This window comes from Typopeltis vanoorti, chromosome 13 (genome assembly GCF_054136105.1).
Source record: "Typopeltis vanoorti isolate ZY-2024b chromosome 13, IOZ_Tvanoo_1.0, whole genome shotgun sequence".
Taxonomy (NCBI): Eukaryota; Metazoa; Arthropoda; class Arachnida; order Uropygi; family Thelyphonidae; genus Typopeltis; species Typopeltis vanoorti.
Window position 1 is genome coordinate 122823084 of NC_143561.1, and position 27917 is coordinate 122851000.

The 27917-nt window shown below is 36.9% G+C and overlaps 1 protein-coding gene across 1 annotated transcript in view; it reads left to right on the forward strand.

The window, feature by feature from the left end:
* Nucleotides 1–27917, forward strand: part of LOC150100509 (uncharacterized) — a 1094033-nt gene that overhangs the window by 450186 nt on the left and 615930 nt on the right. The window contains exon 16 of the mRNA XM_090402670.1: nt 20061–20183. Within this exon, the coding sequence (XP_090258796.1) occupies nt 20061–20183 (123 nt within the window). The remainder of the gene's footprint in view (nt 1–20060; nt 20184–27917) is intronic.

Sequence of the window (27917 nt, forward strand, 5' to 3'; positions counted from 1 at the left end):
GTGACTTCCGACTTATTAGTCTAATGAGCCAAACATTAAAAATATTTTTGAAAGTAATTCAGAATCGCATTTATAGAAAAAGTGAAGAAACTCTAAGTGAAACACAATTCGGCTTTCGGAATGGTTTTGGTACTGGAGAGGCCCTTTTCTGTACCCAAATATTGATACAAAAATGCATAGAAAAACAGAAATCTGTCTTTATGTGTTTCATAGATTTTGAAAAAGCATTCGACAAAGTCAGACACACTAACTTAATACAAGTCCTTCAACAAATAAGGCTAGACAAACAAGACATAAGACTAATAACAAATCTGTATTGGAATCAGTCAGCTACCGTTCAATTAGACAACATTACCACCAGTGATATTAACATCAAAAGAGGAGTGAGACAAGGATGTGTGCTCTCACCACTCCTGTTCAACATATACGCAGAGGTAATCTTTAAAAAAGCATTGGAAGAATGTCCAGAGGGAATCACAATAAATGGAAAGATTGTTAACAACCTACGATATGCAGATGACACCGTGCTAATTGCAGATAATATTATGCATCTCCAAAAACTCATTGACAGAGTATACATAGAAAGCCAAAGAATTGGAATAAATATAAAAATCAACAAGACAAAATACATGATCATCAGCAAATATCCAGCCTCATCAATGAAACTGACACTCAATGGGAAAAATATTGATCAAGTGTCAAGATATAAATATCTTGGTTGTTGGCTTAATGAATGGTGGGATCCAGAAATAGATATAAAGACAAGGATTGAAGTTGCACGGCAGTCCTTCATGAAAATGAGAACACTATTCTGCAATAAAGACCTAAACAGGGAAGTCAGATGCCGAATGCTGAAATGTTACGTGTGGTCTATTCTGCTCCATGGAGTTGAAACATGGACATTGAAGGCGACAACCATCAAGAAAATCGAAGTCTTTGAGATATGGTTATACAGAAGAATGCTAAAGATATCGTGGACAGAAAAAATTACCAATGAAGATGTCTTAAAATCCATTGGCAAAGCTAAACATCTTGTACAAATAATCAAGAAACGAAAAACATCATATCTTGGCCACATCATGAGAAACAACAAATACCAACTTCTACAAACTATTTTGGTAGGAAGAATTGATGGCAAAGGAACTAGAGGAAGAAAAAGAATATCATGGTTTGACAACATCAAGACAGACAGAAAAGAGCAGTGCACAACTGCTCAGATTAGCACAAGAGCGCAGTTTGTTCACCAAGATGGTCGCTGACCTTCGATAGAAGATAGCACAATAATAATAAGAAGAAGATAACAATCTACATCTATGCACAACTACTTGTACAGAGAGATTTAAATTTGGCACATCTGTACTGTTCTATTGTTCAAATTCCTTACCATTGTTCTTTGTTCTCACTTATGTCTTATGATATGTAAGACAAAATTATTTGTAAAATAAGTATTATTTTCTATCGTGGTAGATGCGTGAGTGTTCAATTATTGAAATTCCACAGGTCTCTTTAAAAAAAAATAGGAAAGGATTTCAGATGAAATATTGATTTGTTTGCTTATAGTGCAAATTAAGTAATGTTTTAATTTGTCAACACAGTACAGAAAACCTGCAGAATGATTTAAATTGGCTGACAGTATGGGCAAAAGATTATGGGTACCATTTTTATGTGGAAAAAGTGTAATATTATGTATTTGAGATGAAAAGATTACAGGCTTTGTATTGCATTGATTGAACTATACTCCAGGAAATTGCTAAACTAGAATTGATTTGGATGTGCTATTTTGACTAACTGAAATATAAGCAGACATTTAAATAAAAAGTTCAAATGTTATAATTTTAAATTAATTTATGTGCAGTATGTAACATAACAGAAACTCAGCAATGAGAGTGTTGTTCACTTGTGAATAAACCAGAGCAGCATTGCACAACAATCACCATTAAAGTCCTAACCACTTCCTAGCATATATAAACACACATAGATAGATTATATAATCATCATCCCCAAGATAATCACTATGATAAGTCAAGGTACCAGATTGATTACATCCTGGCTCTTCAATGGATGGAAGACGACCTGGGCATACTTTTCCTGGAGCAGATTGTGGTATAGGCCATCAGCTAGTAAAAGCCAAAGTAAGACTAAGACTCAGAAACCTTCTAAGTCAGGCACATCGCACTAGACTGGATGTCAGAGTAATTCCTAATGGGTTCACAGAAGAAACATCAACTCATTTGGATGATTTTTTGGAAACTAGTGAGGAGAACTCACCAGAAATGCTTAGGGAAGGAGTCAAGGTTATAATACTGGATTCAGCTAAGACATATCTCAGCATAATAAGAAGACCAAGAAACTCATGGATATCATGTTCAATATGGGATCTAATCAAAAGAAGGTGGTTGGAAAAACAAAGGGACACAGGGACTGAAGAATATAAGAGATTACATAGATAAATCAGAAGAGCCATCAGGCAGGACAAGAAAAAGTTTATATTAATAAATATGAAGAGATAGAGTTCCAGATTAGGAGGCATAATTATAAAAGGATGTAGTGTTTAGTTCGTGACCTAAAGCATAAGTTTAATCCTGAATTGAATGTCATCAAAGATAGGAATGGAGCAGTACTAAAAGAAGCACTGGAAATTAAAAACAGATGGAAAGAATACTGTGAGGAACTGTACAACATAGAGGATAAAGAAAATTTGGAGGAGCACTATCACAAAATTTCAATTTGGTACCTCCTCCACTTAGGCATAAAGTTGAAAGAGCAGTTAAATGGTGTAATAGCGATAAGACCCCAGGTGCAGATTGAATCCCAGCAGAGTTAATTAAGTTAATTAAGGATATAGGAGTTGGAAGGATAAGGATATTTCATAGATTGATTACAAGGATATGGGAGACAGGATCGTGGTCTAGAGCAGTGCTTCTTAACTGGTGTTCCCTGGAACACTTGTGTTCCGCGAACTGGATAAAAGTGTTCCCCTAGTGAAAGATGTCACATGACACTTTGCTACAAATCACGCTAATCTTGTTTCAAAAACTAAAGATTATTTCAAGAGATTGCTGGACGTGCAAGTTAAACAAGTAATACATTTTGAAAAGACTGTTAATTTCCGAAAAGGCACAGCTTGCATCATATAAGGTAGCTGAGTTAATTGATGTAAAACTAAAATTACATACTATAGCAGAGTTTTCTCTTATTTTACCGGTATGTTGTGAAATAGTAAACATTATGTTTGGCGATGAATGAAAAAAGGAAATTAGAAAAATTCCTCATTGGACGATACAATAAAAAATAAAATTAAAGGTATGTCAGATGATATTGAGAAAATTGAGTTACCAATAAACTTTCCAAACAACATTTTGCTTTACATTGACGAGTCCATTGACATTAGCAGTAAAGCTCATATACTAGGATTTGTTCGTTTCATTAATGAAAACGAAATGTGAATCAATTTCTAAACTGCAGAGAACTTACAGAACATGCAACAGGACAAGATATTTTGACTCTATTACATCATATTTAGAAAATTTTAAAATTTCATGAGAGATATGTGTAGGAATTTGTATGGATGGTGCTCCATCGATGGTGGGCTCTATTAAAGGATTTCTTACCCTTGCAAAGAAAATAAACCCAAATATTATATCTACACACTGTTTTTGTACAGAGAATCCCTAGTTTCGAAAACATTACTGGCAATATTAAAACCTGTACTAGACCAAGTTGTAAATATGGTAAATTACATCAAGTCAAAACCTTTAAAAGCACACCTTTTTTAAAAAACGTTTCATATCTATGGAAGCCAAGTACGAATCTTTACTTTTGCACACTGAAATAAGATGTTATCCAGGGGTAAAGTGCTATTCCGAATTTTAGAACTCAAGAATGAATTATTGGCCTTTTTTTCAAAATAAAGGCACAGATGCTTTTGTAAAATGTCTTCAAAATGATATTCGGTGTGCTGAAATGGCATATTAAGCCGATACTTTTAATTATGTAAATAGCGTTAATACAAGTATCCAAATGAAAAATTAAAATATTTTGACTTCCACTGACAAATTGTCTGCTTTTCAGAAAAAAAAGTATCTCTTTGGAAAAACCCCATATCAGAAAAAAAAAATACAGTAGATATGTTTCCTTCGCTCCATAATAAAAATGTTGAGAGAATTATTTCCGTTATAACAGAACATTTAACAATATTGAAAGAAAAGATTTCAACTTACTTTCCTTCCTTAAATACACACAATTATGACTGGATACAAAATCCTTTTGGCACAGTTAATACATCGAGTTGGGAATTTTTGTTACAAGAAAAAGAACAATTAGTTACCTTGTCAACAGATCGTACTCTAAAAATGAAATTCTCTGAAATAACTCTTGAGGAATTTTGTCTAAGCTGAATACCCAGCTCTCTCTCCACAAGGGCACTGAAAATTTTGTTCCAGTTTTCAACGTCATATTTGTGTGTGCTTGGTTTCTCAGTATTAACCAATATATTAACTAAAAAGCATGAAAGATTTACTACTATAGACAAAGAGATGAGGGTAGATTATATCACATATTAGACCTGATATTGCTGAAATCTGCAAAAGCTGACAAGCTCAAATATTGAATTAAAATAAGTACGATTTTTATAAAAGGCAAGTCTGTGCATATTTTTATTGTTAACTTTATGACCCGAATGCTTTTGGTGTTCCCCAAATATTTCTTATAATCAGAAGTGTTCCATGACTTCAAAAAGGTTAAGAACCACTGGTCTAGAGACTGCAAGAAGTCTGTTTTCATATCATTACATAAGAAGGGCGATATGAAGGATTGCAAGAACTATTATTATTATTACGGGCAACTCCAAAGAGTCCTTAGACTCATCGAGGGAGGCCATAAACATGTCAAGAACTATTCAGCATTCGCACGGTATCCATCATACTTTGCTTTGAACTCATTCACAGTCATGGCACCCACAATAGACTCTGACAACTTATTCCCCTCATTCACCACTCTCCAAATAAAAAACCTAGTTCTCACATCCTTGCTAACTACACTCTTACTCGGTTTCCATGGATGGTCCCTAGTTCTCCCACCACCAGACCTGATCTGAAAAATTTCCTCTGAATTAATCTTGTGAAAACCCCCTCAGTAATTTGAATGTCTCAATCATATAACCCCTTTTCTGCCTAGTAACCAATTTCTGTAACCCACAGACCTCCAACCTGTTCTCGTAAGGTTCATTCCATAGACCAGCTACCATCTTGGTCACTTGCCTCTGGATCCTCTCTACCTCCTCCCCATCAAGAAGAAACCATGACACCCAGATCTGGGCACAGTAGTCAAGATGGGATTTTATCAAGGCTCGATAAAGAGGAAGAATAACCTGCTTGTCTCTGCTCCTCAAAGTATTCTTCAGTAACCAAGTGATCTGATTTAGCCACTTTTGCTATATGTTCCCTAAAATTCAGCTCCCCATCCATCAACATTCTCAAATGTCTGGCTTCGTCAGTTTTCTGGAGGTACGGTTCCTCCAATACTGCTACTAATCTTTACATCCCAAAATGCATAACCTTACACTTTGCCACATTAAACTGACATCCATTCTCCTTAGCAAAGTCTGTTAATCTATCCAAATCATCCTGCAAAATGTTGACATAATGTGTATTCACTATTGCTCTACTCAACTTTGCATCATCAGAAAATAAATGAACAGTTCCTCTCAGATCCTTTTCTATATCATTAATGAACAAATTAAATAGCAGTGGTCTAAGAACAGAACCCTGTGACACGCTACTAGTTACAGACATTCTTTTGAACTCTACTCCTGAATAAGAATAAACTATTCTCTGATATCTCTCCATCAACCACCCTCATATCCATCTCACAAACCTTATATCCATGTGATATCCTGTCAAAGTCCTTTGCAAAGTCCATCCAATTCAGCTGTCACTGTATTATAAAGCTTGAGCAAGTTACTGAGGCATGATCTACTCTTCACAAAACCAAGCTGTTCCCCCATACAGTATCCCATTTCCATCTATTCATTCCTGTATTTTGCTCTTGACTAATTTCTCCAATACCTTGACAACGACTATTGATGTGCTGATTGGTTGATAATTTGCAACAGCAGTCTTGGAGCCTTCTTTATGCAATGGAACTATTTTCCCCTCTTTCCCCTCAGGACTAACCTAGAGCTGAGACTTAAACAATATGGTGAAGTGCACTGACAATTCCTTTCCTTCTATGCAAGACTCGAGCTGGCGTATCCAGTCCCACAGATGTATTCATATTAAGGTTCTGTAATATACTATTCACCTCCGTTTCATTCATCTCAATTACTGTATAAGCCATTGGTTCCCCTCATTCCTGCAATATCACCATCTGGATGATATACTCATGTATATCATCCAGGTAGAAGTAGAAGTAGTAATTCACTACTTCTACTGATTCAGTTACCTTCCTACCATCGACATTCTTTAACACGTTTGCTGCCAACTATGAGTATACTCGTAGTTGGTAAACCAGCTACACAAGCCAGCCACGAGTATACTCGTACGACACTTACCGCCGGCAACGAGATTACCATACTGACCTTGAAGAAGTGAAAATGCTTGGCTTGTGGAGCTAACATCAAAACTGGTTATTCTCATAGATGGTATATGCTCTGCACAAGCCAACTACGAGTATACTCGTATGATGCTGACTGCCTGCAACGAGAGTACCGTACTGACCTTGAAGAAGTAAAATTGCTCGGTGCACGGGAACAGACTATGCCAAAGTAGCGTGGCAGCGAACGTGTTAAAATCATTCTGCTGTATGCATTTTTTCTTTTACTAGTGGCATATCGAATGAACTGTTTGGGATTCTTTTTAGCTTGTGTTGCTAATTTCCTTTCATAATCTGCTTTTGCTTTTCTTGCCACACTAGTTACCTTTCTGGCCTGTGCCTGCAGGGCACCTTTCTCCTTAAACTCCCTCCACAACTGTTTCTTTTTTTTTTTGAAACTCAAGCTTAATGATGTTATTCATCCATTTAACTCCCACTTGATTTACTCTCCAGACTCTAGGTATGCAGTCAGTCATTACCTTCCTCAAACACTCCTTTACCATTTCCCATCTACTATCAACATTCAGCCCTTGCAGTTTTACATGCCATGGCACTTATCCAAGCAATATCCTAAGCTTGTCTTACTTATCAGCCCGGTAATTCTACGTATATCCTGTCTTAGTTGAAATTCCACACATTTAGCCACCTTTCAGGTCAAGACCTTATGATCATTCTCAGCAATTGGTGGCAATGGGGTCATATTCATTATAGTCAAATTCTCAGATGCAATTACTAAATTGAGCACTCTTGAACCCCTAGTATATTCCTTTACATGCTGTCTCAGGTAGTTATATCTTAGTAACTGCATAAAATCCATTTCCTTCCTCCCATGTGTCCTCTCCTCTTTCCAATCAATGTTACCATAGTTGAAATCCCCCATAATAATTACTTCCACTCATTGAGTCTATTTGCCTATGCATGCTATCTCTATCGTCTATTCCATTGCCTAGTCTATATCAGCACCCAACTGTATATTTTGTTCTGCTGGCCTCAATCTCACTCCAGATAGCCTCAGATGTGCTATTTTCACTATCCTGCAGTTGTACGTCTGTTCTCTTTGGCTGCAGTTCATCAACTATCATCAATAACACCCCCCCCATTCTTTTCTGTCTTTCCTGAACACACTATACTCTTTGCATTCTATCCCACTAACTATATCATCTTCTGTTAGCCATGTCTCAATAATGCCAATAACCTGTGGCCAGGAAGAGCCAACCAAGGCCAAAAATTCCTCTTTCTTGTTCCTAATACTTCTGGCATTAGTGTACATAAAGTGCAAAAGCCCCCTAGTCCCCCCCCCATCTTGACTGCTTATACCAACTATCCTATTCTGGTTTGTTATCCTTCATACTAACTCAGGAATATTATACACATTCTTACACTCAACTACCTCATTGATGTCTGCATATCCACTCAACAGCTTTCCTCTCCCCCCCCCCCCCCCCAAAAAAAAGAAACCGTAGTTTCCCTGATTCAGCACATCCACTTTTACTTCATTCAGGAACAGTTTTTCCAGTCTCCGAACAAACACCAAATCCATTGAGATGCAAACCATCCTTCTTGTAAAAGTCCTTTCACCCATCAAACATGTCTCACTGGATCATTCCTTGGTTCCTATTGAGTGTGCCTTGTGAACAGATGACTATAGTAGTTTCTTTTATGTTACAAGCATTGAATTTCACCTCTATTTGTAAGGCATGGAGCACTTATCCTATTCACTGTTATGATGTGTGGGAGAAATAAAAAGCTAGGACTGAGTTGTCTTCTCTGTTATTAGCATCTCTAATTTGACACCTGTATTTGGTTGGTAGCAGCTATAGCTTCCCCTAATGGGTACTCATAGCATCAAATATGCTCTTTCTGTCTAATTTTCAAACTTTTAGATGCCTCTCCTATGTAAGAAAGGCTGCAAGGACATGGAATATTATAAACCCTGGGATATTCGAGAAAGAGTTGTGATCTTTAGGTAAATGAAATAAACCTCTTATAGTCAAAATGGTCTTGAAAGCCACTCTTATGTCATGAGATTTGAGGAGACCAGTGACCTTGAGAGTCTATCAGTGTTAGGAATGGAGACAGAATTTCTGTAGAGAATGTTGGGATTTTTGCTGTGGAGCAGGAGTAGAGAGTAGTATTTTTTGTATGGTTTTCTTAGAATATCCATTGCACACAAGTAGTTGGAGCGGAGACTATAATTCTTCTTTCAGTTTGTGTTCATCTCTTGTGATAGAGATTATCCTTGTTTGAGCTGTATGTATAATACCTAGTTTTTGAGATATATGATGTAATGAAAATCAGTGTAGCTAATGACCTGTGTGAGTGGGATTGCAGTATACACTAAGAGAGAAACCTCCTTTGGCATTTTTTTTTTTTAATTAAAACATCTAGGAAAGGTAGTTTTCCTTCATTTTCAAGTTCCAAAGTGAATTTTCTTTTTTGGCGGAAAGAGTTGAGGGATAAAAGAAAATCATGCAGCTCAGCAACACTATTTCCAGATGATAAAGATCTCATCTACATGTCTCTGACAAATAAAAGGCTTTTTGTTTGTAGACATGAGGAAATGTTTTTCTAATTTTTCCATGAATAAGTCAGCACATGAAGGAAACAAAGGGCTTCCCATTGAAAGGCTGGATGGCTACTTATAAATTTTCTCATTCTATCTGAAATAATTGGAGTGGAGTCAATGTCTAAAAACATGAGAGGTGTTAGGAGGGAACAGATCATCTATAAAGATTTATAATTTCCATGATTTCACCCACTGAAACGTTGGTGAACAAAGATTCACTATATAGAGTTGCCACGATATCCAATGGCAAGAAAGAAATTTCCCATAGATAGTTTTTGTACAAAGTGTTGTGATGTACAAAAACTATCTATGGGAAATTTCTGATGTGGATCTCTAGAAGATTTGCAAGATGTTTTAATAACAGATAAGTAAGTGAATTAATGCCATCTGCCATTTGCCAAAAGTATGGAATATGTCCACCCCGAGCCAAAATGTGCCATGCTTATCAGGAGTTCTTGAGGCAAACTGGCCCACTCCTCCTCCTTTAGAGTAAGGCCTTCATTGTTTTCTGGAAGGGAATTTTGCAGCAATGCATCTCCCTGTTCTGTCTTAAATGTGTTCTATGGGGTTGAGATCTGGGGAGCATGCCGGCCCTCAATTTGATTAATATCTGCAGTCTCCAGAAGTATCTCTACTGCTCGTGTATGATGTGGTGTGGCATTGTCACCCATTAAAATGAATTCTTTGCCTACAGCACCATGAAACAATTGGACATAACAATGAAGAACTTCATTGCAATATCATTCACCAGTCATAGTCCCTTTTTCCAGCACTTGTAGCTAAGTACATCCATTAAATATATAATGCATTCCCACACCATGACTCCAGCTTCGTCGTATCTATCCCTTTCAAGAACATTCTCACGATGGTAAGCAGTACCAATTTCACACCAGTCAAGTGTCATTTAGAATCGGAGGAAAGACTAAAACTACTCTCATCTGTAAAGAGTACATTATCCCATCGATGTCTTATTCAATTTTTATGGATACACCACCACCACTGAAAACATGCTCTGTGATGAGCTGTGGATAAAGGGATGCAAACTATAGGCCTTTGGGAATATAGACCTACTTGTCACAGATGTCTTGCCACAGTTATTCAAGATATCCACATACCTATGCTTGAATGGACCCAAGTGATGCATCAATTATGTTTTGCTGTTATAGCCAAAAATCTGTCTTCGTACTCCCTGGTAGAGCAAGCAACCTCTAGCAAACATCTGAAAAAACACATTCCATTGGTTTGAAAAGCTGCCAAGAGCCTGGAAGCAATGGTACGTAAGATTCCAAAATTTCTGGCAATATCAGTAATTCTGCAAATTATTTCTTCTAGCTTTCCAATAATTCTTCCCTGTGTGAAATCATCTAGAGATGGATTGAAACATTACAATCCATCCAAGTTTATCCATCCACTTTATTCCTTCATGGAAGAGTTTCCTTCGAACACAATTTGCTTCGTGCAGCCTTTTGCCTTTTATCCTGTTGAGTGCTACCACGTATATAAATGTATACCACATGTATACAGTTACACAATTTGCCACAAGCTGATTTGTCTGAATTTAAAGTTGTAATCTTTAGAAATAGTGTTCATCCTTAGGTTTTGGACACCAATGTATAAATAACATGCATATGAAGCATACACTGGTTGGAAAGAAATCAATGGATACCCCCATGGGCAAGGTGCATCATGCCATGTAACAAGTCACGTGTTTGTAGCTGCTATAAATTGGAGGAATGTGATGCTTCCACATTAATGCAACTGTGTCCGAGTGAGGGGTGCTTAAGGGTCAAAGCTGTATAACTGAGAGGAAACCTCCACATAAAATTTAACCTAATGTCCAATCCTCACCTTCTTATAGTGCACCCTGTTAGGTATCTACCTGGATACTGAACAAACGAGGATGAGCTGCAATTTGGGATTTAGCCAACTAGATTATATTCTTATTGGTTTAAATCACAATATTAAATAATGTTACAACATGACAGAATTTCATGTTGACTGGGGCATCTCCTGGTTAAACAAGGCCCTCATTATTTTTTGCAGGGAACCAAAGCGAACAGCGAAAAGTCAGCTACTGGAACAAATCCTAAAACACACCCAAACTCAGTATCACCAGAGTTCAAGATCGGTACTATCAACATAAGAAGCCTGAATGGCAAAGAAATGGAGCTAACTGAGGAATTGGATAACACCAGATTGACATAATATGGGTGACTGAAACTGTGATATCTTTCTGAGCAGTAAATACAAAATGTTATATTCAGGCAATCAAAGGAAAAAAAAATTTATTATTATTATTATTATTCAGGCCTCCATGGAGTCAAAAGACTCATCGTGGGAGGTCCTTCCTAAGAACATAGTCTGTCAAGACTCATCGAGGGGAAGTTCCCTCTAAGAAACACAAAGTCTATCATACCACTCCTTAAACTCATTGACCGTTCTCACCCTCACCACTCTATCAGGCAATGCATTCCATGGCTCAACCACCCTCGATGCAAAGAAACCACTCCTCACCCTCTTACTCACAGTTTCTTTTCATAACTTCTTTCATATTCTTCATGGATCTGCTCTTCACCTGTCTCCTTATATCTCTTCCATAGCTGCTTTTTCAAATGTAGCTCCTGTTTAATATTGTTTGTCATCCACTTTACACTAAATTGTGTCCTCTTCTTCACTTGTGGAATACAGCTCAGAAATGGAGGAAAGAATGCTGTAAAAGGATTAGAGATGATAAAGGTGACATGAAAACTGGAGAAAAAAGATATCCTTGAAGTATGGAATAATTACTTTGGTACATTGCTAAATGAAACAATCAGTGACAGCACATTGGTAAAAAAAAAAAACACTGACCAGGCATTCAATTAGGAATACATATCCATACTTGAAGTAGAAAAAGCCATCAAAAGTCTGAAATGTGGAAAGGCAGCAGGAGTAGATGATATTCGACCCTATTGAAAAGAAAAACATGTAAGAAAATTTTAAAGTGAATAAAAGTTGAGCAGCTTTCAGATGTGATTCAGTGGCAGGCACTGAGTAAACATTGATTCATTAAATAGAGTGGCATGTGGTGATGTTGTCAGCAAAGATAGAAATATCAGAACTCCATGATGGACACAGGAAGTTAAAGAGGACTGAAGGAAAAGAAGAAAGCATATCAAAAATTCCTGGCAAATAAGTCAGTTAGTGCTCTTAGAGAATGCAGAGACATGGAAGAAAGCTAAATACTGTGTAAAACTAGCTAAACAAAAGTCATGGGAAGACTTTGGTAAGAACATAGAAAATAAATATCAAGAAGGTGGCAAGATATTCTGGAGGTTATTGAAGAAGCCCAGAAATGGAGGAAAGAGTGCTGTAAAAGGATTAGAAATGATAAAGGTGACATGGAAACTGGAGAAAAAGATATCCTTGAAGTATAGAATAATTACTTTGAAAAATTGCTAAATGAAACAATCAGTGACAGCACGGTGGTAAAAAAAACACTGACCAGGCATTCAATCTGGAATACATATCCATACTTGAAGTAGAAAAAGTCATCAAAAGTCTGAAATGTGGAAAGGCAGCAGGAGTAGATGATATTCGATCAGAAATGCTCAAGTATGGAGGTATAAAAGTTTTACAGTGGCTGCACTGCATAGTTCAGAAGGCTTGAACAGAGGGACAAATTTCAGATGATGAGTAGAGCTCTCATAGTAACCATATATAAAAAAAGGCATATCAAATATACTGGCATAAAGATTTATGCCTATATACTTGAGAAATGGTTGAGAAGGATTGTGGAAGAGAAGCTTGGTGAAGATTAAGCTGGATTCAGGCCAAATAGAGGCTGTCAGGATCAGATTTTCACTTTATGAGAAATAGTTGAGAAGTAGTGGGAATATAACAAAGATCTATAAAATTTAAATTTTATAGATCTGGAAAAGCATATGACAAGGTGCCAAGAGAGAGAGAAGCTATTCAAAATGCTACAGTTGTATAGTGTCAGTGGAGCATTATATCAAGCAATACTTAGTCTTTATTTGAGTTGTAGGTCAGCAGTTAGAATTGAAAGTACAGAAAGGTGGTTTAATGTTAAATCTGGTGTCAGACAAGGATGTACATTATCCCCTATGTTATTCATTATCTATGTGGATCACATCATGAAGGAAAGTGGTATTAAACCTGATATCAGAATTGGAGATATTAATGTCAGCTCCTTGCTTTATGCAGATGATGTTATATTTCTAAATAAATCCACTACAAGTCTGCTAGATTCCCTGACTAAATTGAATAACTGTTGTGATAGATATGGTATGAAGGTCAGCAAAAAGAAGACAAAGATAATGGAAATAGGCAGAAGCATTGAAAATATCAGCTGCATTGTGAATGAAGAACCTGTAGAACAAGTAAAACATTTTAGCTACTTAGGCATGATTTTTAGTGAAGATAGTAAATTAAATATGGAAATAGACAACAGAATCAACAAAGCTGGTATGGTAGGAAGTCAACTGAATAAATTTATATGGAATAAGAGAGAAATGAGTCAAAACACTAAATTAGCTGTACACAAGACAGTGTTCAAACCAGTTTTAACTTATGTATCTGAGAGCAGGGTCAGAAGTAAAACACTTGACTTGGCAAAGACTAGAGACCGCCGATAAGAGAGTCCTGAGAAAGATTAGGGGCATAAACAGATGGCATCAATGGCAATATCATATTAAAAATGAGGATATTAGGAACGATCTTGACATTATTACCAACCAGGAATGTGTTAGCAAAGCTAATCTCAGGTGGTATGGTCACTTTAAACTGAATGGGAGAGGAAAGATTAGCAAAAGAAGTGTTCTCTGCCAGGTTGGCAAGATAAAGATCTAGAGGAAGACCAAGATATAGGTGGTTTGATACGGTAAAAAGTAGAAGATAGAAATATAAGATCTGACGATGTTAGATCTTGACAGGTAACAAATTGATTTGAAGGAAAATTGTAGATAGGAAGTTATTAATGATGTAAATTTTTCATGTAGTACTATCATATCCTGTTCACCCCCTTGAGGGTACATGTCAGAAATTTGATGATGAGTCTGAGTGAAATCGTTGCGAGAAGTGAGTTAACAGAGTTTGAAAGTGGCATTGGGATAGGATGCCATATCATAGTTCTATCTTTTCTACAAATTGTTTATAAATTGGGTCTTTCCAGGTCAATAATCAATCAGTGATACCATACTGATGTGGAAGTGCAGTGAGTCAACTGCAAGTGCTGCCCACAGTGGATGAGCCAACACAATCAACAAATGTGAGCATATAATGGTTTTAAAGGATAATATAAATTGCTGAAATTATCTGAACCAGCATTCATCATCTTCAGTGGTGCAAAGAGAGTGTACAATAGGACGTGGAAGCTTGGAAAGCTGTGTTATGGAGCGATGAATCCTGCTACTCCCTGTACCGAGCAGATGGATGGGTGTTGTTAATGCCGAGTAAATGTCTTAGTGTAACCCCAATATGAAATTCGGATGTGATGATATGGTAATGTTTTTTCCTGATTTGGCCTCAGAAACTCTGTTTCAGGTGCCATGAATATTGAACTCTGAGAGTTATCTGATCATTTTTGAAAATGCAATGCTTCCTGTTTTGTGGCATTTATGTGGAACTGATCATTGTCTCTTTCTGCAAGAAAAGGCACCACATGCCATAATGTTACTGCTGCTCTAACTGCTTAGTTTGTGGACATGAACATCAGCACACATGACTGGCCTCCACAGAGCCCTGATTTCAATCCTGTGAAATGTCTGTGGGATTAACTGGAGTGTCAGGTGAGGTCAAGGGACATTCATTCCACAACCATCCAGGACCTCGTTACATGCGTACTGGAATAATGGTCCAAAATACCCATTGATCACTATCATGAGTTTGTGGAAAGTATGCCTTGTAAGGCAGATGCCATGGCTGTTTGTTCTTCACACTATGGTGTTCGTTGACTCTGTATATTGTTTATTTTATTGGTGTGACCTTTTGGGGGGGTTGTTAAATAAAGAAGTGAAATACTATTCCCTATTTTCTGTTTCTTTCTCTTTTTTTTTTTTTTTTGACATTCTTACATCAAAATCTAAGGATCTGAATTTCATGGTACATTGTAAACTCCACAATGACTGGGAGCCATTTATACCTATAATCACTACTACCTAGTTCAAATGAAAGGCATGATTAAAGTCCATTGATTCATATGAAACACTTGAATTTTTTTATCAACAGAAATTCCTTCCAGATATCCAAAAACAATGGGGTAAATGTTGGACAACATGAACACCCATTTTAGTGCACTGCATTACATTCTTTAATATCTTTTAATAAAGGATATTAAAGAATGTAATGCAGCGACATTATTAGTTCAGATGATATTAATCATGTAGATTTTTTGAAAATCATTTGATGTTGTGAGTGCAACTTGTATGATGAAATGTGAAAGATATTTTTGTTAAAGAGACTGAACAGCAAATGAGAGAAGGTACAGATTTGCAGAAAGTAATATTCTGTTATGCTATGAGTTATCTATGAATGAGAAACAGACTGAATGAGTGAAAGGTAGCATAAATCTGGGTGCAAAAGACTATGTGAATAGCTAAATGAAAGCTGGTGACACTGAGGGAATAAAAGAATGTACAAATGCAGAAACGAAAGTAAGTAATATGGAAGTGAAAAGAATTAATCATGAGGAAATGGAAGAAAGGTATATGGCAGAATGAGGGAGAGCGAGATTATCGGGGTAAAATAGAGTGAGATTACTGGAATGCAAGATTTTAAGAAAGAGTTGTTCAAAATGAAAAGCAAAATGAGGAATATGTGAAGTAATATTAGATGTTTAGTGAAAACAGATGAAAGAGAGCAAAAGGATTGAATGGGAAAAAAAAAGAATACTAATGTATGGAGATGCCGTTATTAGAGGTTTGGTTAATGAAAGAGTTCATAAAGTTTGTTTTCCAGGAGAGAATGAGCAAGATAATTCATGCTTTGGATATGATGAGGAAATGAGCAAGAGAGTTGTGGGACCAAATGGCTTAGCTGTACCTAATAAGGATGAATATCAGGATGTTATTGAGGAGAGTGAAAGATAATAGTATAGTGGGAAAGGTTGTCAGTGTGTTTCCCCATTCATGATTGCCAGTTATGACATTCATGAATCTTCTCCTTACACTGGCAAAGCTGTGTGAGGAGAAGGGAGTGCATTTTGTCCATGTGTGGTATGTATTTGAGGGAAGAATAGAATTGTACAAAAGTGATGGATTGCATTTGAATGGCTTTGGAGTTCACTGAACTGTAGAATCTGTTACTAGAAGAAATGCATGTGTTGCAAGCAAGAGATCAGAGGAAGTAAGAGGTGAAGTGCAAGATCAGTAGAGTAAACAGATAAGAGTGAAGTAGTTGATAAGAAATAGTAATAGTAGTGAAAGATAAAGAAAAACAGGAATGCAAGAGGAAAAGGGAAACATTGGGAGGAAGGGGATCTGGGGGTAAACAGAGTACTTATGATCCCCATTACACATTCACTGCTGTAATAATGAATAACAATGATCAGTGAATAACCGAAGGGTGATTATTATGGATGCTTTTAATTATGGCAGAACAGATTGGTTGAAGTAGCACTTGTGTATAAGGAAAACACATTTCTTGAATTCTTGAGACAACTATCTTGAGACACTATGTGAAGGAAAGGATACAAGGATTGAGAGTTTTAGATCTGATAATTTCATCAAATGATGTGATTGTGAGTTGGTTTTGCACTTCTTTTCAGTTAGTGAGAGTGATCATTAAGTGATCTACTGGGCTGTGGCTAGCCATATGAAGACTTCTGTGAGGAAAGTATATATGTGGGATTACAAGTCTTGTGATTCTGAGAAACTTAGATGAGAGCTTGGAGCTGTAGCATGGATTGTGCCAGCCTGGTAGGCTGAGTGGTTAGCTTAGCCACTCTCCAACCAATAGGTTGCAGATTCGAATGCTGCTGCAGGCATGGATGTTTGTGATTGAAATTACAATGATATGAAATCAATTTTATTTCATACAAGGTAACAAGGAAAAGTAGTTAGCCTTACAGGCAAAGAGGAATCTGAAAGAATTTTCTCTCTATGTATCAAGTTAAAAAAAAAAAAAAAGATCACAGAAGAATAATCTCCATGATTGATGTCAATGATAGGAAAATGTCAGTTGCGTTAGAAATAGCTGAGTTGTTAAGCAGTCATTTCAGTACAGTATACATCCCAAGCAGCTTCATTAGTTATCTGGTTGCTGATTTTGAACTAGGTGAAAGGATAAAGGTGGATGAATTGAAAGTATATATTAAAACTAACGTTTGGGCTTGATTTGAACATAGAATTGTGATCGGATGGAATATCAGCGAGGATGCTGGAAGATTATACAGAAAAATTAAGTGCTTCTGACTTAGTTTCACAGCATTCTATGCTTATATCATTATTGTGTAAGTTTGGCATATTGATTATATTGTATAGTTTGATTTACAGCATCAGAAAACTTGGGTCTAATCTGACTAACATATAAGAATATGGCAAGGATAATTCATTGTTTTATTTGTATTTCCAAAGTAAATATTTTGTGATTTTTTTTCAGATGGAGGTGTTTGATATGGCTTCTAGCTTAAAGGAGACAGAGCTGAATGCAGTCTCTCCAGAGTTCCTTCATGAATTATACTAGACAGGAAATTATATTATTTTAATTCTTTGCCCAAGCTTAGGCAGACGGGGTTTGGGTGGGAAGTATTTTCACGACTAGGCAACTTGTATAGAGAGGCTGTTGGCTTCACATAATTTCTTCAATATCCCACAGTGCACTGCATGCTTCCTTTTGTATGTGTATACTGCTGTGCATTATGAGAAGGGGCATTACCCAAACTCAACTGTCTCTGATCCAGAGTATTTTAATATATGGTGATACACCAATTTACTGTTTGTATATACAAAACATCATTTTTCCATTGATTTTAACCTTAGTATCTTCCTGGGTCTGCCTCCATAACTCAGTCAGTTTCAACATTCCCTTCATTTGGAAAGGCCTAGATTCAAATCATATATAGGACACAAAGAACCTTTATATGGGCTTTTCAGGTTAAAGTGATTAGCTTGTCTCATATGGAGGCGGAAGGGTTTTTTCTCCCTTCTGGGAACTCAAGTTTTTCATTCTGCAATCAGACAAACTGGCTAAGAGAATACATACAGTTTACATACAAAGTATAACTATAGGGGATAACCACCTTATCCTAGAATTTGACCACACTTTGACCTTTGTGCTCAGATTACATTGTGATGTGTGAAGACACTGGAGAAAGAGAGACAAAGTGATGACTATGATCACATCAGGGCTCTGGAATGTCGGCTATGGAGAGAGGTTTAAAGGAATACAAATTACAGAGTTATTAGGAGAAAAATAGGTGATATGATAGAGATGTTTGATTCAATAAGATTTTGTTTTCAGATTAATACAAAGAGGATTATAAAAAATAGTAGAGGGTGAAAGGAGGAAGAAACAGAGGCCATTCCTGAAGTTGTGTAAGAGCGTGTTGAAGAGTGTGAGGAGCAGATTTTTTACATGCAGAATTGTGGGTGAATGGAACACATTACCAGAATATGTTGTGGATGCAAGGTGTGTCAAGGATTTTAAGGTGTTCAATAATGATATATATATATCGGTGAGTCTGCTGACTTCGTGGAGGATGTGATGATGACGATAACAGTAATAATAATTATTATGGTTACAAAATCCAGGGATACTTGGAAGGTCTTAGATGCTTAAGGCCTAGTTAGAACCACTAGTGATGAACCTCTTGGATCTAGCTCCCACTGTTGAGACCTCAGTAACAATCTAAACCAGTCTTGGCAATGACCCTTCCCATAATACATAGTACTATATGCATCTGAAAGAGGTGTGCTGTGCATTATGGGAAACTCATGGCCTACTTGTATATACAAGTGGGCTGGTTGTTAAGCTCTTTCACATGCAAACTTTGTCTGTTTGTGCTTGGGTACAGGATTAAAACAAGAACATAATTTCTTGTCTAGTATAATTTTCTTTGTAACTAGCAGAAAAAATTTTTTTCTACACACCTGAAATTAAGTGCTACTTCTTGTATCTGACCATCCTGTAGTCACCTCTGATGTATCTTCCCTTTGAATTTACTAAATATCTGCTCTTTCAGACTCCCATAATTTGGTCAATCTAAAATATCATCACAAGAATTATTTTAAATAATGAAGACCTTTTTAAGGAGTTAATTGCAGCTTCAAAAATCCACAACTTCAGGAATTGTTGTCAACCTCTTTGCAAGCTTTGAGAATAGCTATTGTCATGTTGATGCTGATACCAGAAGCTACTGAATCATGGAAAAGTGCGAGGGCAATTCACTGCCTGGTTTAATTCCACTCCCATTGTTTCACTCCTATCTTACTAATGTAGTAAGACAGGCGTGAAACTTGATCCTTTAATTGTCTGATGAATCTCAGAAATGTTTAAGTATGCTTTGCAGCATGTAAGTTTCTTGCAGAGAACATGAATTACAAATGCACTCAGAGTAGGATATCAGATTAGGTAAACATTACTTCTGAATTGATGATGTTGGGTTTACATAAATATTCTTCACAAATACAAATATATATCTAGAGATATGGTGGTCGGGAGATGCTTTGGTGTAGTTGGTGGATTGGGTGGTGGAGACAGAGAGCTGTAGAGTAGGTGACCTCCCTCGATGAGTCTTTAGAATCCCTAAAGCTGTCAGTAATAATAATAATAATAACATAGAGAAAGATGTTAGTGAAATTATTTTTTGCTATATTTGTAGTTTCTTAATTACTTTGGTGTAACTTGATTTCAATATATTTATACCAAAGCAGAAATATATATATATATGTGTGTGTTTATATAGGTAATCCTGGTAGTAGAGGCCCTGTAGGCTACAGAGGACATACTGGTGATTCTGGACAACCTGGAATACCTGGACCACCTGGTAGTGTGGGACTTAGTTTCAAGGGAGAATCTGGTCAAGATGGTTAGTATAGTAGTCTATTAACATTATTAAAAAAATATATATGATACTGTCTTAATCCTAACATGCCAAGATTTTTTTTTAATGTGAATCTCATCTACACAAGGTTTATAAACTCAGAGTACATTAGTACTGTGAGTGAATAAGGATTAATTAATCTGGCAACCATTGTCTAGAGATCCAACTTGGAACTTTTCAAGCTTCCACTAAGCAGGATGTTGATTTCACTCTGGGTGATGTAATTTAAACCCACTGCATATTGGTTTTCAAAGTGGAAGTACTACCCTTTCAGCAATGAAGCCAGCCAGTAAAAAATAAACATACTTATTCTCAATTTTTGTTTTTAAGTAGTGAAATGATTGAAGAGGTACTGTTTGGTGATTGAAATCATGATGAATATTATACATCGATGGGAGGCTGCATGCTCGATTGGAGGAGCTGTACTGGAGGAAGTAGGGGAGACGAGATCTTGGGGTGATGATCAATAGAAAACTGAAATTCAGGGGACCTATTGCAACGGTGGTGAAGTTAACCCAGAGGATTGCTGCAATACTGAGAAGGATGCTGACCTGCAGAGATAAGACACACATTACGTTGTATAAGACCCTGATCAGACCACACTTTCAGATCAGAACTGTTGTTCTCAAATTTGCTCCTCAGGATTTGAAGGGAATAAATTAACTGTGGAAAGGGTACAGAGGCAGATAACAAAGATGGTTTCAGGACTGTACAATGTTAATTATGAGGAATCTGCTGAGGGAATGTGGACTGCAGAGTTTGATGGATAGAAGAAAGAGAAGTGATATGACCAAAACTTTTAAACTGTTGAGAGGCAGTTACAGGATGGACACTGGGAAGTTCTTTCACTTGATGGAGCAGCAGGAAGGAGCTATGACAAGGGGGCCATCCCTGGAAAGTACGAAAGGAAGCTGTGAGCAAGAGGGCGAGGAGTGGTTTCTTTGCATGCAGGGTGGTGAAACTGTGGAATGCATTGCCTGATAGAGTGGTGAGGGCAAGAACAGTCAATGAGTTCAAGGAGTGGTATGATAGACTTTGTGTTTTCTAGGAAGGACCTCCTGCAATGAGTCTCTTGGAGTCCTGAATAATAATAATAATATTATAGCAGAAGTAATTATTTCCAGGTAAAACATACTGTGGTGTAATGTGACTGCAGGTTGAAGGGATTCTTTATTGGACAGATGCAGTAGACTGTCTTGATTGGTGCTTTGAATGTTGTTGAGAGTAACATTCCTGTAATTTTTACAGATGGGATTCCTGTTGTTCTTTTCTGTGATGTGTTGATGGAGTATCATTAATATATCTATTAAAGAAATGCTTTAGGCAACAAATGTTATTGATTTTCTTGGCTGGCTTTTATCATCCTACTCTTCTAAATGGTATGGTGGTGGTGGTGGTGGTGGTGGAAATCCACATGGATGTGCGATTTGTAGCAGAAGGAAAGTCACCTATGGATATATAACACAGGCTTTTGTTTATTTTTTTATGTGAATCTGCTCAAGAAAAGGTGGACTAGGGGTTAGATGATATAGAACCCCCTCTTCCCCTGTTCTAGAAACCAAGCATAGATCTTTTTTTTCCCTATCACTTCATGCCTACTATGCAAGGTAGCTAATTTGTTTGAGCTTATTAGAAGTATCAGTGTGAAACTAAGTTGCAGTTTCACCAGGGATTCATAGCTGGAACTGAGTTTATGATGAATTGATTGATGTGGACTCAAAATCCTTCATAGGGAGAGGAAAGAGTATTTAGCTGCTGTTCTTTCCTTGATTTAGAATGTAATGATTTATCATATGAAATTGAGTGGTACTCAAGATGACATGAAGAGAATAATGAATAATCAAGAAACCACAAGTGTCTGAAGGGAGTTTCTCTTTAATGAATATATAGCTTCTTTAATGGAGATGTTAAATATTACCAAAATATGTTTACCTACTATGGATTTTAAAATTTTATTGAGGATTTTTAAGTTATTTGTATAAAAAGAAGTTTTGAAATAAGACTTCTTTTAGAGATCTAGCTATGTTTAACTAAATGCTATCTTTGAGCTTTTTTCTAGGCACCACAAGGTCTATACCAATATATTTGATGATTTTGGCCTCTCTCTCTCACTCCAGATTCCCCATCAATAATATCCCTCTTCCCATTCTACTCCCTCTTTCTTACATGAATATAAAATAACCTTTACATTCTACCCTAAAACTGAATCACCTTCTGCTAATCAGGTCTTACCTGATGATGATAATTTTGGTTAAGTTATGCTAACTAATACCCCAAACTCCTCCCCTCTATTGATGAATGCTGACATTCATATATCTTTGATGGATTTGCTAAAGGGAGGTCATGATTTAGTAATCTACTTAATTATTACAATAAGGTGACAGCTTCATTTGACAAAGGAAATAGATACACAGTAGCATACTTAGATTTCACAAATGCTTTTGAAAGATTACTGCATGCTAAGTTGATAGTCAAACTAGAGCAAATGGGATGGGATTGAATATTAAACTAGTGCATTGGTTTGGCGATTGGCTATCTCATAGGTATCAGCAAGTTATGTATGGGAGAGAGCAATATCCCAGAAGAGGAAAGTCGCTAGTGGTGTGCCTCGGGTCTGTTTAAGGGCCTTTGCTATTTAACCTGCTTGTTAATGATATTGGGTAAGATTTGGATTGGGATATTCAGTTGTTTTCAGGTGATGCAGAGTCGGGAAGAACTATGAAGAGCAGAGCAGATTGCCAGCCTGGTTGGCCAAGTGGTTCGTGTATCCGCTCTCCAGCCAAAAGGCTGCAGGTTCGAATCCTGCCTGGGCATGGATGTTTGTGATTGTCTGTGAAAATATTAGTGGTGGTGGTGGACAGTAGATGGCATTGGTGTAGATGATGCAGTTGGTGGATGAGGTTGAGTAGTGGAGATGGAGAGTTGTATAGTAGGTGCCTTCCCTCGGTGAGCCTTGGACTCCCTAGAGGTGTCAAATAACAAAAAAAAATAATAGATGTTTTGGCCTTATAAGAAGATGAATAAATTGCGAGAAAACAAGAGAGTGATAATGTCAGTTCAATGTTGTAAAATGTAAAGTTTTCAAATTTTGGAAACAGATGGAATGTAGAATTTCGTTTGATGAGAAGATATTGTTGGATGTGGAGATAATAAGAGATCTTTGGATGATGGTGGATAAGTATCTAAAATTTAGAGGACACATTGCCAAGATTGTGAGAACAACACAACGAATTCTGGTATGATGCAGAGGACATTGATTTGTAGAAGTAAGGAGATTCTGAATTGTATAAAGCCTTGATTAGGCAACATATGGACTACTGTGCACAGATTTGGTCAGCTTGTTTTTAAAAGGACAACATCACTTTGTCCTTTTAGAAGGACAAAGAGATGTTGGTCAGAGACGATTGACCAAAATAGTTTCCGATCTTTGGTATGTTCAATATGAAGAATGGTTGGGAAGATGCAATTTATAGAGTCTAGTGGATAGGAGGAAGAGGAGTGATATTATAGAGACATACAAGTTGGTAAGGGATTGCTATAGGATTAATGTTGAAGAGGTTTTTGATAAAATGGTGGAAGATCGGAAAGAAAAAGCAATCATCCCTGGCAGCGATATAAGGTGGTTGTGAGAAGCAGGTTTTTTGCATGGAGAGTTGTGAATGATTGGAATGCACTGCCTGAGAATGTGGTGTCTGCAGAGAATTTCAATGTGTTTAAGACAAGGTATAATGAGCTGTGTGTATGACAAAGGGACTTTCTAGATGAGTCTTTGACTCCATGTGGTCTTAGAATAATAATAATATGTGAAATTCAAAATTCTCTTAGCCATACATTTACTCTTGCATGATGTGATTCTTCTTCTCTTCTTCTTCAACTTTCTGGTTCTGTCCACTGCTGGACAAAGATCTCCCCCATGATTTTCCAGATCACTCGGTTTTCTGCTTCTCCCATCCATCTCACTCCTGCAATTTGTTCCAGTTGATCTCTCCACCTTCTTCTCGGTCTTCCTCTTTGTCTTGCTCCATCCATTGGTCTCCATTCTTGTTTTTCTAGTCCATCTCCCGTCACTGCATCTGGCAATATGGCCAGCCCATCTCCACTTAGCCTGTTTAATGTATTTTACAATATCCATGACACCTGTTTGAGATCTTATTCAGATATATTATTATTATTATTATTATTAAACAAGACCTCATGGAGTCAAAGACTCATCTAGGAGGTCCTTTTATCTCACACACATCTCATCATACCGGGTATTAAACACATTCAAACTCCTTGCAGACACCACACTCTCAGGCAAGGCATTCCAATCATTCACAACTCTGCACGAAAAAAACCTGCCTCTCACTCCCCTACTCACACCCTCTTTATACAGTTTCCAGGGATGACCTCTGGTTCTCCCCTGATCTCCCACTATTCGCTGTAGAACTTCTCCACCATTGATCCTATAGCAACCCCTTACCAACTTGTAGGTCTCTATCATATCTCCCCTCTTCCTTCTCTCCACTAGTCTCTGCAAATTACATCTTTTCAATCTTTCCTCATACTCGACATTCCAGAGGTCAGAAACTACCTTAGTCAGTCGCCGTTGGACCCTTTCCAACATCTCCTCATCCTTCTGAAAACCAGGTGACCAAATCTGGGCACAATAGTCCATGTGTGGCCTAATCAAAGCCTTATACAATGGAACAAGAATCTCCCTACTTCTACACGTCAGTGTCCTCCTCATCATTCCCAGAAGTCTTTGTGTTGTCTTCACAATTTTGGCGATGTGACCCCTAAATTTTAGATCCTTATCCACTATCACTCCCAGATCTCTTATTTCCTCTACTTCCAACAATATATTCTTACCAAGCATAAATTCTGCATCCCATCTTTGTTTTCCAAATTTTAAAACCTTACATTTTGCAACATTGAACTCACATCCCCATTTGCTTGCCCAATCACTCAATTTATTCAAGTCTTCTTGCAAGGCCACAACATCTTCACTACTCTTTATGGTTCTTCCCAACTTTGCATCATCTGCAAACAACTGTTTGTTTGCAGTTTGCAAACAAACAGTTGTTTGTTTGCAAACAAACAGCTTGCAGTTGTTTGCAGTTTGCAAACAACTGCAAGCAATATTTGTCGTCCTATCTCTTAATGTTATTTTTAGCATACTTCTTTCCATGTGATGTTGTGTTGTTCTCAGCTTTTTGTTTAGTGCTTCTGTTAAAGTCCATGTTTCTCCTCCATATGTTAGGACAGGAAGTATGCACTGGTTGAAAGCTTTCCTTTTTAGACTCATAGGGACGTCACTTCTGAATATGTCTCTCATTTTCCCATAAGCCATCCATCCAAGGTGAATTCTTTGTTCAATCTCTTTTCTTTGACACTCCTCAAAGGATAACAATTGGCCCAAATATACATATGAAGTAACTTGTTTTATTTCATGGTTTTCAACTTTGATAGTTCTATGGTTTATGTATTTATTCATCATTATTTTTGTTTTTTCTGTATTTATTTTTAATCCAATTTCTCTGGAGGCTTCATTTAGCTGATTTAGCCTTTCTTCCAGATCTTCAAGATTATCTGCTATCAGGACAATATCATCTGCAAATTTCAGATGATGCAGCCTTTCTCCATTTATGATTATTCCTTTTGTTTCCCAATCAAGGCTTCTAAAGACTTCCTCTAGTGCAGCTGTAAATAATTTGGGAGATATGGTGTCGCCATGTCGGTTACCTTTTTGTATTGGGAACTTTTCACTGTTTTTATATAATTTAATTACAGAAGTTGCATTATTGTAAATATGTTTTAGTGTTTCAATATATGGTTTCTCAGTTCCCTGGGTTTCAAGTGCTTTTAGTGTTGCAGATGTTTTAACTGAATCAAATGCTTTTTCATAGTCTATATATGATGTGATTACCAACCAATTTATATTCTGAACTTTGGAAACTGCACTTGGTATTGTACAATCATTCTTATACTCAGACTCATTTTTCCTAGGGTTGGCTTGACATATACTTGACCCTTCCACTTCCCCACTAACAGCTTTAGTTTTCCCTGAATACTTCACACCTCTCACTGAACAGCACCTTCTCCCAACATTCAGCTTCAATATCATTCATGTACAGTCCATCTGATATGTATAAGTCCTTTCATCCATGAAATGCACTCCATACATGTATAAACTGCACACGATTCTTCTTGCACACTCTACATATTGAATAGTTTGCAATCAAGGCTCTTTTTTCTCATTTCATTTCTCTCATACCATGGCAGCACATTCACAGTTTTGCTCTCTCACTCTTCTTTCTGCTTCTGTCATTTTTGCCTTCCAAAACAGTCGAGCATTTTACTTCCACTTTCCATACTAACATCTTCACAGATATTTTGTTACCTTTGCATCCAGGAAATTTGCTTTTTTAATTCCTTTCTCAAGCACACCTTTTATCATGGAATCTCCATGCAATACTCTCTTCTTGTACCTAGTTTGTTGCACTTGTGTACTCTTTCCACTCACTTTTCCTCTCATTCTTCTCCCCACATGCCAGTTATTCCTGAAGTTTCTCCAGCATGCATTTTGTTATGTGAAGGACTCTACATAAGTACTCTATTTCTCCTTCACTTTTTTGTCATCATTTATATTATCTGAAAACTAATTATTATTGCAATTTATATGGGCACTGCATGGAGTCAAAAGATTCATTGCAGGAGACCCACTCTATCCTTTAACACAATATCTATTATACATCTTCTTAAACCTATTCACTGCTGGAGTGCTTACAACTACCTCTGGCAACCCATTCCATTCATTCACCACCCTAAGAAAAGAACCTTGTCGCACACACCATTACTAACCACACTCTTAGACAGCATCCATGTCTGACCCCTTATTTCCCACTTCTCCTCATGTATTGAAAAATTTCTTCTGTGTGAATTGTATAGTGTCCCTTTAATAATTTATAAGTTTCTATCATATCCCTCTCCTTCACCTTCGGCTAAACTCTGCAACCCACATATCCTCAATCTTTTCTCATAGGGAACATTCCACAGACCTGTCACCAGCTTTGTCACTTGTCTCTGAATCTTCTCTCCTACCTCTCAATCCTCAAGAAACAAACTCAAGTGACCAAATCTGTGCATGCACAGTAGTCAACATGTTGCCAATCCTAGCCTTATAAAGAGGAATAATAACCTCTCTATCTTTAACTCTTCAGCATCCAAGTAATCCACTGAACTATTTTGCTAACTCTTGCAATATGTGAATTCACAACCATTGTTTTTTGCCCACACTGCCAATTTATTTAAATCATTACTAAAGAAAGAATACATACAGTTCCATTTCAGTGATGTAAAATTACACAAGCAAAATTTATATTAGATATAACATTATTTCAAAGTGGAATGTTTGTAGAAACTATGAAAGATTCTATCTAAAGGTTTCCTAACTTTTCTGCCTAGTCTCTGAAAATAACCAACCAGTTTGATACAGCTGTAAGGTGAGTGAAACTTTAAAAAAATGCACTAATATAAGGTGAATATATGTACCCTTGGGCAGCGCTCATGTCTTTTGAATAGTGCAAGCTAAGGCAACTCTGATGCTGAGGATTGTATTCTTGTAAACTCAATTTTACGGAACTTTCATAGTTTCTATAAACATTCATCTTTCAAATAATGTTCGATCTAATATCCACTTTGCCTGTTATTTGTATCATCTTGTAAGATATCTACATC